Below are 13,131 nucleotides of genomic sequence, written 5' to 3'. Positions count from 1 at the left end.
CAAGAGAGAATAACTCCAGGTTGAGTAAGCAAGTGGTTTAGATTATTAACTTTCATATAGAAACAGTTGATGATGCCTTGGACTCACATGACACAGGGAAATGGAACTGAGATCCCTACTTGACATGGGACTCTAGAAAGGCTACATCCTTAGAGAAAAGGTAGATTAAGGAAAGTAAAATTTCTCATAACAGTGCAGGGAAATGACAAAGTTACTAGTGGCTCAGCCTTGTCTCTAGTAAGGAAATAGTCTCCTCTGAGAATTCTAAACCTTGGGCCCATTGCCATATGGGTTTTTGGTTTAAATTAAACTATATATTTGACCCAAGAACTATCGAAATCAGGAATTAAGATAAAAAGTGGTCTTTAGCCAATGATAATCCTGGAATAACTTCCAAAAGCAAAAGATATCTCAGGAGGGATATGGCCTCAACCCCAGAAGCCAAAGAAGCACAGGACTATCCTGCTGAAGATGAGCTTAAATTTATAATCCAAAATGCACGTGTGTGTGTACACACGCGCGTTCGCACACACACACGAAACGATCTATAATCAGTCTGTGGGGCACAGCTAAAGCAGGGCTAAAGGGAAATTTATTAGCACTAAACACCTATTTAGGAAAGAAGAAAGATCTCAAACTGATGGTCTCAGCTTCTAACCTTTAAAAAACTAGGAGAAAAAAAAAAAAGAAGAGCAAACCCAAAGCAAGCATGAAAAAAGAAGGAATAACAATAGCACAAAAACCAAGAAAACAGAAAACAGAAATAAAATAATAAAAATCAGTGAGACAAAAATCTAGTTCTTTTAAAAGCTCAACAAAATTGATAAACCTCTAGCCAGACTGATCAGGGGAAAACAAAAGAGTGAAAAAACAGATTACTAATGTCAAAATGAGAGATGGGACATCACTACTAACCCCAAAGACTATTAAAATGATACGGGAAAATTAGGAGCAACTTTATGTTAATAAATTTGCCCATTTAAATGAAATGGATAAACTTGCTGAAAAAGGTAGCCTACAAAAGCTCATTCAGTAGCTTTGGGAATAAACAAACAACGTAGCCCTTTATTAAAAAAAAAAAATTGGATTATTAATTAATTTAAAACCTTCTCACAGAGAAAACTCCAGTCCCAGATGGATTTACTGGTGAATTCTACCAAACATTTAAGGAAGAAATAACACAAATTTTACAAAATTATTCCTGGAAATGAAAGAGGGAATCTTTCTAAACTCATCCTAAGAGGCCAGCAATACCCTGATATCCAAAGTCTGTCGGTGCAGTAAAATTACAAAAAAATTACAGACCAGTAGCCCTTATGAACATCATCACAAAAACACAACAAAATAATAGCAAGTCAAATCCAGCAATATATTAAAAAACATAATGTATCATAATCAAATGGGGTTTCATCCTGAATACAAAGTTGGTTTAACATTCAAAAATCAAACAATGTAATCCACTAGACTGAAAAAGAGAAACCACTTGACTTTCTCACTAGATGCAGAAAAGCAATTTAAAACAAGTCAACACCCATTCACGAAACAAACTAGGAATAGAAGTTGCTTACCCTGATAAAGGCAATCTAAGAAAATCCTAAAACTAACATTATACTTACTGGTGAAAGCCTAAACGCTTTCCCCTTAAGATCAGGAAGAAGACAATGATGCCTGCTCTCACCATTTTAATTCAACATTACGCTAGAAGTCCTAGCCACTGCAGAAGGCAAGAAAAATAAGTAAAATACATCTAGACTGGAAAAGAAGTAAAACTGCCTTTGTTCTCAAACAATATGATTGTCCGTGTAGAAAACCCTAAGGAATCTATTTTAAAGAATCTACTAGAAATAAGGTCAATATATAAAAATCAATTGTTTCTCTACACTAGCAATGACCAATCAATCAGAAATTTAAACTACAAGAAGTTTACAATATCCCTTAAAATTGAAGTACTTAGGGATAAATTTATCAAAATGTATATGACCTGTACTCTGAAAATTATAAAACATTGTTGTGAAAAATTAAAGACAGCCTAAATAAATGGAGGGATATACACATGGATTAGAAGACCCAATATTATCAAGTTGTCAATTATCCCCCAAATGAACTATACATTCAAAGTAATCTCAGTCAAAATTACAGTAGGCTATGGGGAGTGGAGGGGGGTTGAAAGTGACAGGCTGATTCTAAAATTTATATGGAAATACAAAAGACCAGAATAACAAACAATTTTGAAAAAGTGAACAAAGTTGCAGGACTTCCACTGCCTGATTTCAAAACTTACTATAGAGCTAAAGTAATCAAGGTAGTATGCTTGGTGTAAAGACAGACATATAGATCAATGGAGCAAAGAGTGAAGCCAGAAATATACATACATACATATATATATATATATATATATATATATATATATATATATAATCATTGACTTTTTAAAACAGAATTTTTAGAGCACTTTAGTTCACGGAAAAATTGAGCAGAAAGTAGTTTCCATATACGCTATGTCCCTGTACACGCACAGCTTACTCCACTATCAACATCCCCCACCTGAGTGGTATATCTGTTACAAAAGATGATCCTACACTGACACATCATTATCAGCCAAAGACCACAGTTCACATTAGGGTTCACTCTTGGAGTTGCACATTCTATGGGTTTTGACAAATGTATAATGACACAATAGTATCATACACAATAGTTTCACTGTCCTAAAAATCCTCTGTGCCCTGGCTATCCATTCTTCCCTCCCCCCAGTCCCTGGCAAACAATGATCTTTCTACTATCTTCATAAGTTTTGCCTTTTCCAGATTGTCATAATTGGAATGGTACTGTAAATAGCCTTTGCAGATTGATTTCTTACACTTAGTAATATGCATTTAAGGTTCCTGCATGTCTTTTCATTGCCTGATAGCTCATTTATTTATAGCACTGAATATATTCCCCTGTCTTGATGTACTAGTTCATCCATTCACCTACCGAAGGACATCTTGGATGCTTCTAAATTTTGGCAATTATGAATAAAGCTGCAACAAGTATCTGTTTGCAGGTTTTTGTGTGGACATGAGCTTTCAACACTTGGTATTTGGGTAAATACCAAGGAGCATGACTACTGGATCATACAGTAACAATACATTTAGTCTTGTAAGAAACTGAAAAGTGTCTTCCAAGGTCACTATACCACTTTGCATTCCCACAAGCAGTGAATGAGAGTTCCTGTTGCTCCATATCCTCATGAGCATTTGGTATTGTCAGTGTTTTCGATTTTTGCCATTCTAATAGATGTACAGTGGTTAATCAATTACTTTTGACCAAAGTGCCAGGGTAATTCAACGGGGAGTGGATAATCTTTTCAATGAGTGGTGCTAGAATAATTTTATAACCATATGCATAAAGGAAAAAAAATGAACCTTGACCTTTGCCTCATGATATACAAAAATTCAGGCATTAAACAATAATAGCTGAAACTACAATACACTTACAGCAAAATACAGGATAAAATTTAGCCAAATAAATCCTTGAGGCCAAGATTTCTTGGTAGAACACAAAAAATATAGTTTTATGAATGACAAAAGAAAAACAATGATCAATTAGAATATTCAAAATTGAAATATATTTTGCTTTGAAAAGACATCTTTTCAAAGATGTCAGGGAACTCTGGGGGGGTCATGATTGTGGCACTGGTTATATAACTGTATATATTTGTTAAGATTTATTCAATTATGCATTTAAAATTGGTGAACTTTTATGTAAATTATATGTCAATAAACAACAACAAAAAAAGGAGGAGATCCAAAAGAGGATAAAAAACAAATTTTTAAATAGCACACCAAATATCTTCCAACATAAGATAACCTGATATATAAATACAAAAGGTCAAATGAATAAACAGACACAAAGTTAGGAGAATTTTATATTTTAATATAATATCATGACTATTATCAGTGCTAAAAGGTACTTTCTTCATGGTAAAAAGTAATTACTACATTTGATAAAACTGGTATAATTAACCCACTATGCAACATCATAGCTTGCATATTATTTGTATTCATATTCTCAAATTTACAGGACATTTTTCAAATGTAAGGAGTTAAGAAAAACTAATCCGAAAAACAGCTTTTCTGTGGCTTTACAAAGGAAAAATTTCCAATAGGATATGAAAAAATTCATCCTTGAGAATCAGATATACTTTCTAAATCCAAGTTCCTTGAAGTCTTTTCTCTTTTTTTTTCACATTTATTGACAGAAAGGTAAAATGTTAGATTGAAGCCAAATGCTAAAAATTGTTTTAAATTCTCACTTACTTGGATATAGAATATCAGCAATCTCGAAGTCATTCACCCGACAGATGGGCAGAAATGAGTCCCTTGAAGATAAAGTGGAGCAAGCATATTGAAAAGTGTACTGTGAATTACATACTAAGCCAAAGGGCATAAACATCTTATTTTCAAAAAGATTTCTGAATATATTTCTTAGTGTCAAAGGACCAAGTCAGAAGTCTACTACAATATGTAATCCTACAGCACTGAAATCTACTTTTTCTGTATATTACACAAATATTCATGTAATACCAAGGTATCATTATAGATTCTAATAAACAACCCACACTCTTTGAGGTACTAGGACTCTCTAAGAATGCAAAACCCTCCAACAATTTTAGACTCACAATAACTTAATACATCAGTTGAATGAACTGAAGGTGCCACAGGTGGAGGCAGTTAGCTGTGTTTGCTGAAAGTGTACAATCTTGGATATTTACGGGATGGAGTGGAAAGAAAAATAGTAGAAATTCCCTCCCAAAGAAAATCATGTCTTTAAGAAAGCTGAATGTAATGTAAATACGAATGTGGACTAAGAAAATAATGACTCTTTACTCACAAATTAATAAACAGATTGCTGACTGGTAAGAAGCCTTCCATTATATGTGGATACATGACTTCAGAGTTCACTGGCATCTAAATGTAATAAACCAGAAAATCTAAGTTACACATTGATTAGACAAAATTAGAAAAATCTTCAACCTCAAGAAATCTTAATCATAGATTACAATCAAATTTATTAACTTATTATCATTAATTTAAAACAAACAAGCAAACAATACAGATCCTGGCACAAAACTAGAGTTGTCATTAATATTAATAATGCTAGGTTCACAGTCAGTGCTCAGTAAAGACTTTTTAAATGAATTAAAAAATAAAGGGGTGGGCTTCCCTGGTGGCGCAGTGGTTGAGAGTCCGCCTGCTAATGCAGGGGACACGGGTTCGAGCCCTGGTCTGGGAAGATCCCACATGCCGCGGAGCAACTGGACCCGTGAGCCACAACTACTGAGCCTGTGCATCTGGAGCCTGTGCTCCACGCAACAAGAGAGGCCGCGACAGTGAGAGGCCTGCACACCGCGATGAAGAGTGGCCCCCGCTCGCCACAACTAGAGAAAGCCCTCGTGCAGAAATGAAGACCCAACCCAGACAAAAATAAATAAATTAATTAAAAAAAAATTAAAAAAAAAAAAATTAAAAAAATAAAGGGGTTATACTCCAATAAAGATGTTAAAAATAAATAAATAAAGGGCTAATGGTTAGCATTTACTAAATATCAGGTACTATGCTAAGCATTTTCAATATATTCTTTCTTAATTTTTATAACCACAGTAGGACAGAGTACTATCCCTATTTTATAGACAAAGAAACTAAGCTTTAGCAAGGTTTCATAGCAAATAAGTGACAAACCCTCTGATTTTTAAATAATATATAATACTGGTGAGACTCTACAGATATTACATTTTTGTACATCTTCAGATGATGCCCTGATGATTTAACAACAACAGCAAAAAAAGATTAAGAAAAATAATCTTCCTACTAGAAATACCTAATTTGCTAAAAGCTCAATTGCCTTATTTCAATTGTTTTCAATCTTAGTGTGTATCTCCTACTCTAATTTGGGAGTCCTTACTGAGAAGAGAACAGTATCTGTAAAGACTTCGTTGTTGCTTACTATAGTCTCTGAAGACAAACTGTAAATCTGTCAATAACTGCATAGCATCAATAACTTGTGTCATTTAGGTCTTTAGTAATAGTTTTCATCTTACTAAAGCTATCTGTATAGGCCATTATTATGCCTAAGATTCCCGTGTAAGTGACATTAATTTTAAATAAGCCTTGATTTTGTTAAAAATAAAGTCAATAACTTCCTGTCCGGAAAACCAGTACTCAATGTGAGCACGAGAAATGCAGCAAAAAACATAATTTTGCCTCATCTTAAACCCACCATGTAAAAATGCTCCAGTCGAATTCCATATACTATCTGTAAAGCTCTCATGTAGATCATATGCAAGACTTCAGGCTACAATAGAAAAATAACTTTTAATACTCTGTTGCACCACTATCACCATTACTGTCCAATATTATCGTAAATGGATACAAAGAAGAAAAGAGTGATAACATTACTCCATTCCCCTTGAAATATTTCTTAATTTTTCCAAATTTTAAAACACCTTATATACTTATCAGTTTGCTCACATGTGATAAGTGTCAATAAGATCAGTTGTTTAAGCTTATATACAGATGTTAGCAAGTATATTCAAAACCAGTCCAGGCAATCTATCCACATTAGGGAATGGAAGATGGGTTAGTCTTTCAAAACAGGTTGTCAGACATATGACAAAAATAATAAGGGTGTATTTTTTTAAAAAGAACATGGGAAACCTTGTTTGATGCCTCAGATGTTAAGGCTAAGATGCCTTAGCTGTTAAAGTGACTACTATGATCCAGGAGGTATAAATTTAATAGGATAGTATGGGATTTTTAACTTTTATCTCCTAAATCAGTGGTTCCCAAATGCTGGCCTATACAACCTGTTCTCATCCATATACAAGTTCATTTATTCTGAGATTACTTGTTCTATTTTAAAGAATTAAAGAGGCATCAATATCAAAACGTTTAAGTTCTACATCATTAAACCAGGTTTTATTATGTTATCACTTCAAGATGAACACAGGAAACTGGAAGGAGACTTTGGGATTTTCTGTGACACGTGAATAGTTCTTTTTTGCATTTAATAACTAAAGATATAAAGAACAGTGTCTGTCAAAACAAGTCAATTCCCCCTTGGGGCATAATGCAAGAAAATTAATCTGTAAGCTTCCAAAGAAGACTGTTTCTAAGCACTTTTTCTGATTGGAAACCACTTGTGGAGTTAAGTTCCTTCAAGCTTTACCAATAAATGATACCCTCAGACCACTACTCCGATAATGAAAAGTTTAATATACTTTAATATGCCTATGGTTTAGAAGCTTTTTTTTTCAGGGCGGGGGGAGAAAACAACCATATTAAAGATTTGAATTCCTAATGGGAATGTAGAAGTTGCCCCACATATAAACTTAATGTTATTTTAAAATTACACTAGGTGAGAGAGTTTCTCTGGATTAAGATGACTAGCCTATATCAAATAGTAATATACGTGTCTTTCTCCACATTCTATAGACCTAGTAGTTTAATTTCTTTTCAAATAACTTTAACCACATGCAAACACAACCACATTTTACCTTGGGATTTGGAGAAAGATCATTCTTGGAGAGGTTTTTACCATCAGCTCCTGTTAAGATTTTGTTTCGAATATGAACCACAATTTCAGCTACATTATATCTGGGGAAAGACAAAGTTTCCATCTTGGGAGTCTCCTGTTAGTCTGAAGGAATTGAAAACAAAGATCAGAAACATGGCACAACTAGCAGTTTTCATTATCTAGAAGATGATAAATATAAGGACAAAATTAACAACCCAAGGTTGATAGTAGTGTTAACTACCACCAAATCATCAAACATCCTAGTAAGATAACATTAAAGACAAATATATATATATATCTCCTAAAATAACTTTTATTCTAAAGCAACACAGTCATTTTCTAGTTTTCCTAATACTGTTTTCTTTCATATGGGAAAGAAGACAGGTTGAACAGACAGATGAGAAACTTCTTTAAATCTGGGGGGCACAGAGTTTAATAAGATCTATCCTGAGAATTAATCCTCAAAGCAAGATATATAGGCAACACTATCAGCAGAATCTATACACAAACAACAGCAAAACAGCATAAATAATAAAACTGTACTCTGATTTAACATTCTATTCAATGTACACACAGTGAGATGATTAATAAGGTTTGAGATGTAAGTAGGAAGAGAGAGAAAAAAAAAAACAACTGTAATTGGCAGGGATTCCTATCACTAGAGTGAGAACTTGAAAAATAAAATAAAACAAAAAAACATTTCTCCTAATGTCCTTAGATAGTAAAATATTCTCACCTGTGTTCTCCTAGAGCAGTAGTTCTCACAACTTTGGAGACACTTTTGGTTGTCAGGACTACAGTGAGGATGCTACTGGAATCTGGTGGGTAGCAGGCCCAGAATGTTGCTAAACATCCTGCAATGCATAAGGGGGCCAATCAACAGCGAAGAATTACTCAGTTCAAAATGTCAATAATGCTGAGGTTAAGAAATCCTACCCTACAGCTAGCACTGAACTCTGTTATAAAACTTGCCACAGTGTATTGTGATAATGTTTATAGAACTCTGGCACTGCACTGTGAGCCAACAATAAGCTAAGACACTTTCATTTTCTCCATATCTCTAGCTATGCCTAACAGAATAGCAATAGTAACAGTAGTAGTAGAAGCAGCAGCAACAGAAGCCACTTTCTCCGCCACTCAGTTAACAATACTTGGTTCATTACTTATGGATCTCCTACTCTCTAGGGAAGCAGTGTGATCCCAGAGATACAGTGAATACACTCACTTTTGCAAACAAACTGAAATGACCCACAATTCTGGAAATCTATTTCTTTAGGCTCCTAATGTTTCTCCGAATGTCAGGGTTAAAAGGCAGCCTTGTCAACTTTAACCACTGACAAATGCAGGAAGCCATTGTAAAAGATATCTCTGCTTAGCCCTGTCTTGTCTAAGGTAAGTATAATTTAAGAATAGCCACTCCTTTTATGACTTTGTTTTAGAAAGTTTACCATTCTACCCACTTTCCTCTAAAACTGTTTTGTCAATGTCTTCTTAAAGTGTAATGCTCAAATTGAACACAATACTCCAGATATGGTCTGCTTAGGGCAGAATATCAACACAGTTGATGATGGTCACTGCTGATCTTGTGCTACTATAACACTTACTGACAAATATATATATGTGTGTGTGATTGACTGAAACTCCCAGAACTTCTTCAACATAGCCCGCTTCTCCATGAATTCTTACATCACTTCATAGCCAACAAGCCAGGACTTCTCCATGTTCTTTTTACATAATTGATTATTTGAACCTTAAGCAAGGATTTGCATTTCCTATTATTGAATTTTGTAATTTGCATTTCCTATCATTGAATTTCCTATTATTCCTATTTCCTATTATTGAATTTCATAATTCCAAGCTTTCCTTCTACAGCCAGAATCTTTTTGGATCCAGATTCTGACACCTTATATATGTCCTTTTCAACATAAATATGCATTCTATGTTCTCACCTAAGTCATAGATTTAAAAATCATCAATTGCCCAAAGACTGCAGAAAAAGTCAACTTTCCAAAACTATATCTGGATCAGAGATGATCACAATAGAGAAAGAGGTCTAAAATATCTTCATTAATTATTATCGCACATCCCTCTCTTCTAAGGTCTTGCACTGTGCTATCAGATGAATCTGTATAGAACACCAAATGCATCATGTAACATCTTTACAAAAATACTTTAATTACTCATCCTACCTACCACATCAAATAACCTAATGAATTTTCTGTTACAAGTTAGTCTCCTTCAAGACGTTTTCCAAACTTCCAATGTTTCCTTTTGGAACCACCTCCCATATCCAAATTCTATCTTTCTTTGATAGTGCAACTTCAGTTCCAATTCATTCACGTGTGTGTGTAGAGAGGGAGGGAGTGCCGGACAGAGGAGAGGGAGAGAAACGGACAGAGGGAAGAGAGGGAGAGAGAAGCCTTTCAATATAGTTTGAGCTCTGGTGGGATAAAGTATATAAATGACCTAGTATATGTAAAGTGACCCTCAGATCGCCTGCCAAGTAGCAGGCATTTACTACTAATTACCCCTCCGTTCCTCATTTATTTGCAACACCATGATCCTGTACACAGTAGGTATTGAAAGAATACTGATTAAATTTCAGACACTTCATTTTTCTAAAATAAACTAGATCGTGGAAATCAAAATCCCAGGAAGCAGAGGCTAAACAAAAACAAAGATAAAAGACTCAAAGACTCCCAACATCAAAAAATTAAGTAAACAGTTTCCTGAACTCATCAGGGAAAATGATCGTGCCACGCATGCAAAGCGCCATGCATACACCCCTCTCTTCCTCTGACTTTTGGATTAAGTATGATATTTTTGCCTTTTGATTTTTGGGTTTGACTTTGGTTAAGCGATGTTTGAGCAACGGAGACTTATCTACAAAGACAGTGGATCAGCATCTGCAACCCCATAATCTTCTAAATAACTGGGTTAAAAATATACACATACAAGATTTAACTGATCAGCTGCACCTAAAGTTTCTTTTCCCGTAGTCTATGTTGTACCAGCAAACACCCATTCGTTTCGTAGGAACTGGGCTCAGGTTGTTTGGGGAACTAAAATCCAATAAACACGATCTATGAGCTTTCCCCCACCTCCCAGGGGCTGGCTTCTCCAGCCTCCTCCCCAGCTCTGCGCGTAACGAAAACACTGCCAGGCTCCGCGTCCCTGCTCCGGAGCGAGAGGGCACACTCAGTCTCGCGTCCTCTGTCCGCGAGTGTCTGCGCTCACCTACCGCACCAGCCGCCCACAGGAAGGCTGCGAGTCCGCGGAGCAGCTACAGACGAACTCAAAAATCAGCAAACACCGACCGTTGTCACTTTTCAAACCTACCGCCTCCTACTGGAACTCCCGCCCCGTTCCGCCCCGCCCACTTCCTGCGCTCCGCCGCGCCGGGTGCCGGTTGGGCTCAATACACACGAGACGGCTGGTGCTGGAGTTGCGAGAGAGGACGCCGGGCTCCGAGCGGAACTATTTTTCGCGGAGTTGGAGTCTAGTCGGATCTAAATTCAGCAGGAAATGGGAGCGCCGCGGTTTGGGGGAGGAGTCCGAGGCTAATACGAAATTCCGTGAGTCCTTTGAACGGTTTTGGCGTCCGAGGTGAAGAGCGGAAGTGAATAGAGGGTTTCTGGAGAAGAGCTAAACTCAAGATGACAAGGGAAGGAGGACGTGGGGCAGTGGGGCCGGGTAAGTCATAGAGTCTCAGAGTAATAACACCGATATTTTTTGAGCGTTGATTGAGACGCCAGGTTCTGTGTTGGATGCTTATAGGCATTATCTCATTTAGGCTTCATTAAAAAGGGAAAGGAGGCTAATAGATACTATCATCAAATGAGGGATTAAATCAGGGAGATTATGCAACTGGCCCAAAGCTGTGCGCAGTAGTTCACAAGTAGCATAACCAGGATTTGGACACAGATCATCTGATTCTGCGTTGGTGAGCCCAACTTCAAGAGGTAGGAGTAGTCTTAACAGTTCATCTGGTCAAATCCTTTCACATTTACAGGCAAGAAATCTGGGGCTCAGAAGTGATTTGTTTCCACTTGTTTAGTAAGTGGCACTATCTAGTGTAGAACCCGTGTCCTTTGTTCTCCCTCCCTTCATTCATCCCTCTACAGGAGCAAGGCACTCCCGGTGCTAACAACATTGAACTCTTCCCCAAATTTGCACATCCGCGAGTGAGTTGGATTCTTCAAATGATGCGTGGCACTTCATACATGACCACAAGTCTGGGTCTTGCAGCAGAAGATACGACTGGCCTAATTGTCAGCGGGGGTAAACCATTTAGTTTTATTATGGCTTGGAGCCATAGAAGCCGTAGTAGGACTTGCTTCTGACTGCAGTGTAAAGTATTATCTAGTGAGGGTGGTGTATTGGGTGGGAAGTCTGCACTGAATTAAGTGAAAAATATACTGGAAAGACTATTGAAAGTACACAAATTCTGGTGCTTTGTTGTAGGGGGGTGGTGGAGCCTATACCTATTGATATAGAAATTTATACCGATTTGAAATAAAAATACATTTCATACTCATTAGTTTAGGGCTTCCTTTTCCCTTTTCTATGTCCAATTACTGATGTAATTCTCAAAAGTCAGAATGTAGTAAAACTCAAAAGTGAGTTAGAAAATAGATTTTTAAAAAAAATACTTGGAGTGAGGAGAGGAGAAAAAAAAGACCTTTCTCATTGGCACTTACCAAATCAAACCGATTACTTGTGCATGCACATACTCCACTAGGCAGTATCTTCTTAGAGGCAGGGTAAAGGACCATAGCTAGCATAATGACTTGAGAGCTCAGCTCCTGAGTCAGAAAGAGCTGGGTTTAAATCCCTCATCACGGGGCATCCCTGGTGACGCAGTGGTTAAGAATCCGCCTGCCAACCCAGGGGACACTGGTTCGAGCCCTGGTCCAGGAATATCCCACATGCCGCAGAGCAACTAAGCCCGTGCGCCACAGCTACTGAGCCTGCGCTCTAGAGCCCGCGAGCCATGACTACTGAGCCTGCGTGCCACAACTGCTGAAGTCCGCACACCTAGAGCCTGTGCTCCCCAGCAAGAGAAGCCACCACAATGAGAAGCCCACGCACCGCAGCGAAGAGTAGCCCCTGTTCACTGCAACTAGAGAAAGCCCGCTGGCAGCAACGAAGACCCAATGCAGCCAAAAAAATATTAAAAAATCCCTCATCACACTGCTTACTATCTGTATGGACTCAGGCAAGTTGTTTAACCTAACTAAACTGGTTTCTGCATCTTTAAAGTAGCAATAATATCTTATTTATTGGGTGTCATGAAGATTAAATGGATTCATTCATGTAAAGTGTCTGGCAGAATTGTAAGCACTCGATAAGTATTACCTGTTATTTTGACTATTATTATTTATACATTGTCCTAGTAAAATATCTTGCAAATGGTAAGTGCTCAACAAATGCCTGAACCATTGTTAAGAGTCCAGACAAGGAAAGCGTGACCTATATGTAAACCAAGAATAGAATGGACCATATGGAGAGAGAAAAATGATGTGAAGGAAGAGCAGGATGACTGTATTTACAATAAAATAATTGTTTCTTTGGTGG

At 37.0% G+C, this 13,131-nt stretch overlaps 1 protein-coding gene and 1 long non-coding RNA gene across 4 annotated transcripts in view; one reads left to right on the top strand and one right to left on the bottom strand.

The window, feature by feature from the left end:
- Positions 1-10,923, bottom strand: part of NUF2 (NUF2 component of NDC80 kinetochore complex) — a 29,845-nt gene extending 18,922 nt beyond the window's left edge. For 2 of the 3 annotated variants that reach the window (XM_032614376.1, XM_032614359.1), the window contains exons 1-6: positions 10,796-10,923; positions 8,291-8,408; positions 7,535-7,677; positions 6,259-6,333; positions 4,873-4,949; positions 4,299-4,360 (exon numbers count right to left, since the gene is read on the bottom strand). In XM_032614376.1, the coding sequence (XP_032470267.1) occupies positions 4,299-4,360; positions 4,873-4,949; positions 6,259-6,333; positions 7,535-7,657 (337 nt within the window). In that variant the 5' untranslated portion in view covers positions 7,658-7,677; positions 8,291-8,408; positions 10,796-10,923. Of the gene's footprint in view, positions 1-4,298; positions 4,361-4,872; positions 4,950-6,258; positions 6,334-7,534; positions 7,678-8,290; positions 8,409-10,791 lie in introns of all 3 variants that reach the window. The other variant, XM_032614365.1, reaches the window with a different exon arrangement.
- Positions 10,924-11,158: 235 nt separating this feature from the next.
- LOC116744481 lies at positions 11,159-12,094 on the top strand. Its single transcript, XR_004347060.1, has 2 exons — positions 11,159-11,247; positions 11,679-12,094. It is a non-coding gene; the product is annotated as an uncharacterized LOC116744481 (long non-coding RNA).
- The last annotated feature ends 1,037 nt before the right edge of the window (positions 12,095-13,131 follow it).

This window comes from Phocoena sinus, chromosome 1 (assembly GCF_008692025.1).
Source record: "Phocoena sinus isolate mPhoSin1 chromosome 1, mPhoSin1.pri, whole genome shotgun sequence".
NCBI classification, from domain to species: Eukaryota; Metazoa; Chordata; class Mammalia; order Artiodactyla; family Phocoenidae; genus Phocoena; species Phocoena sinus.
The sequence above is the reverse complement of the archived record's forward strand: the minus strand, read 5'-3'. Positions and strand labels throughout refer to the sequence as shown.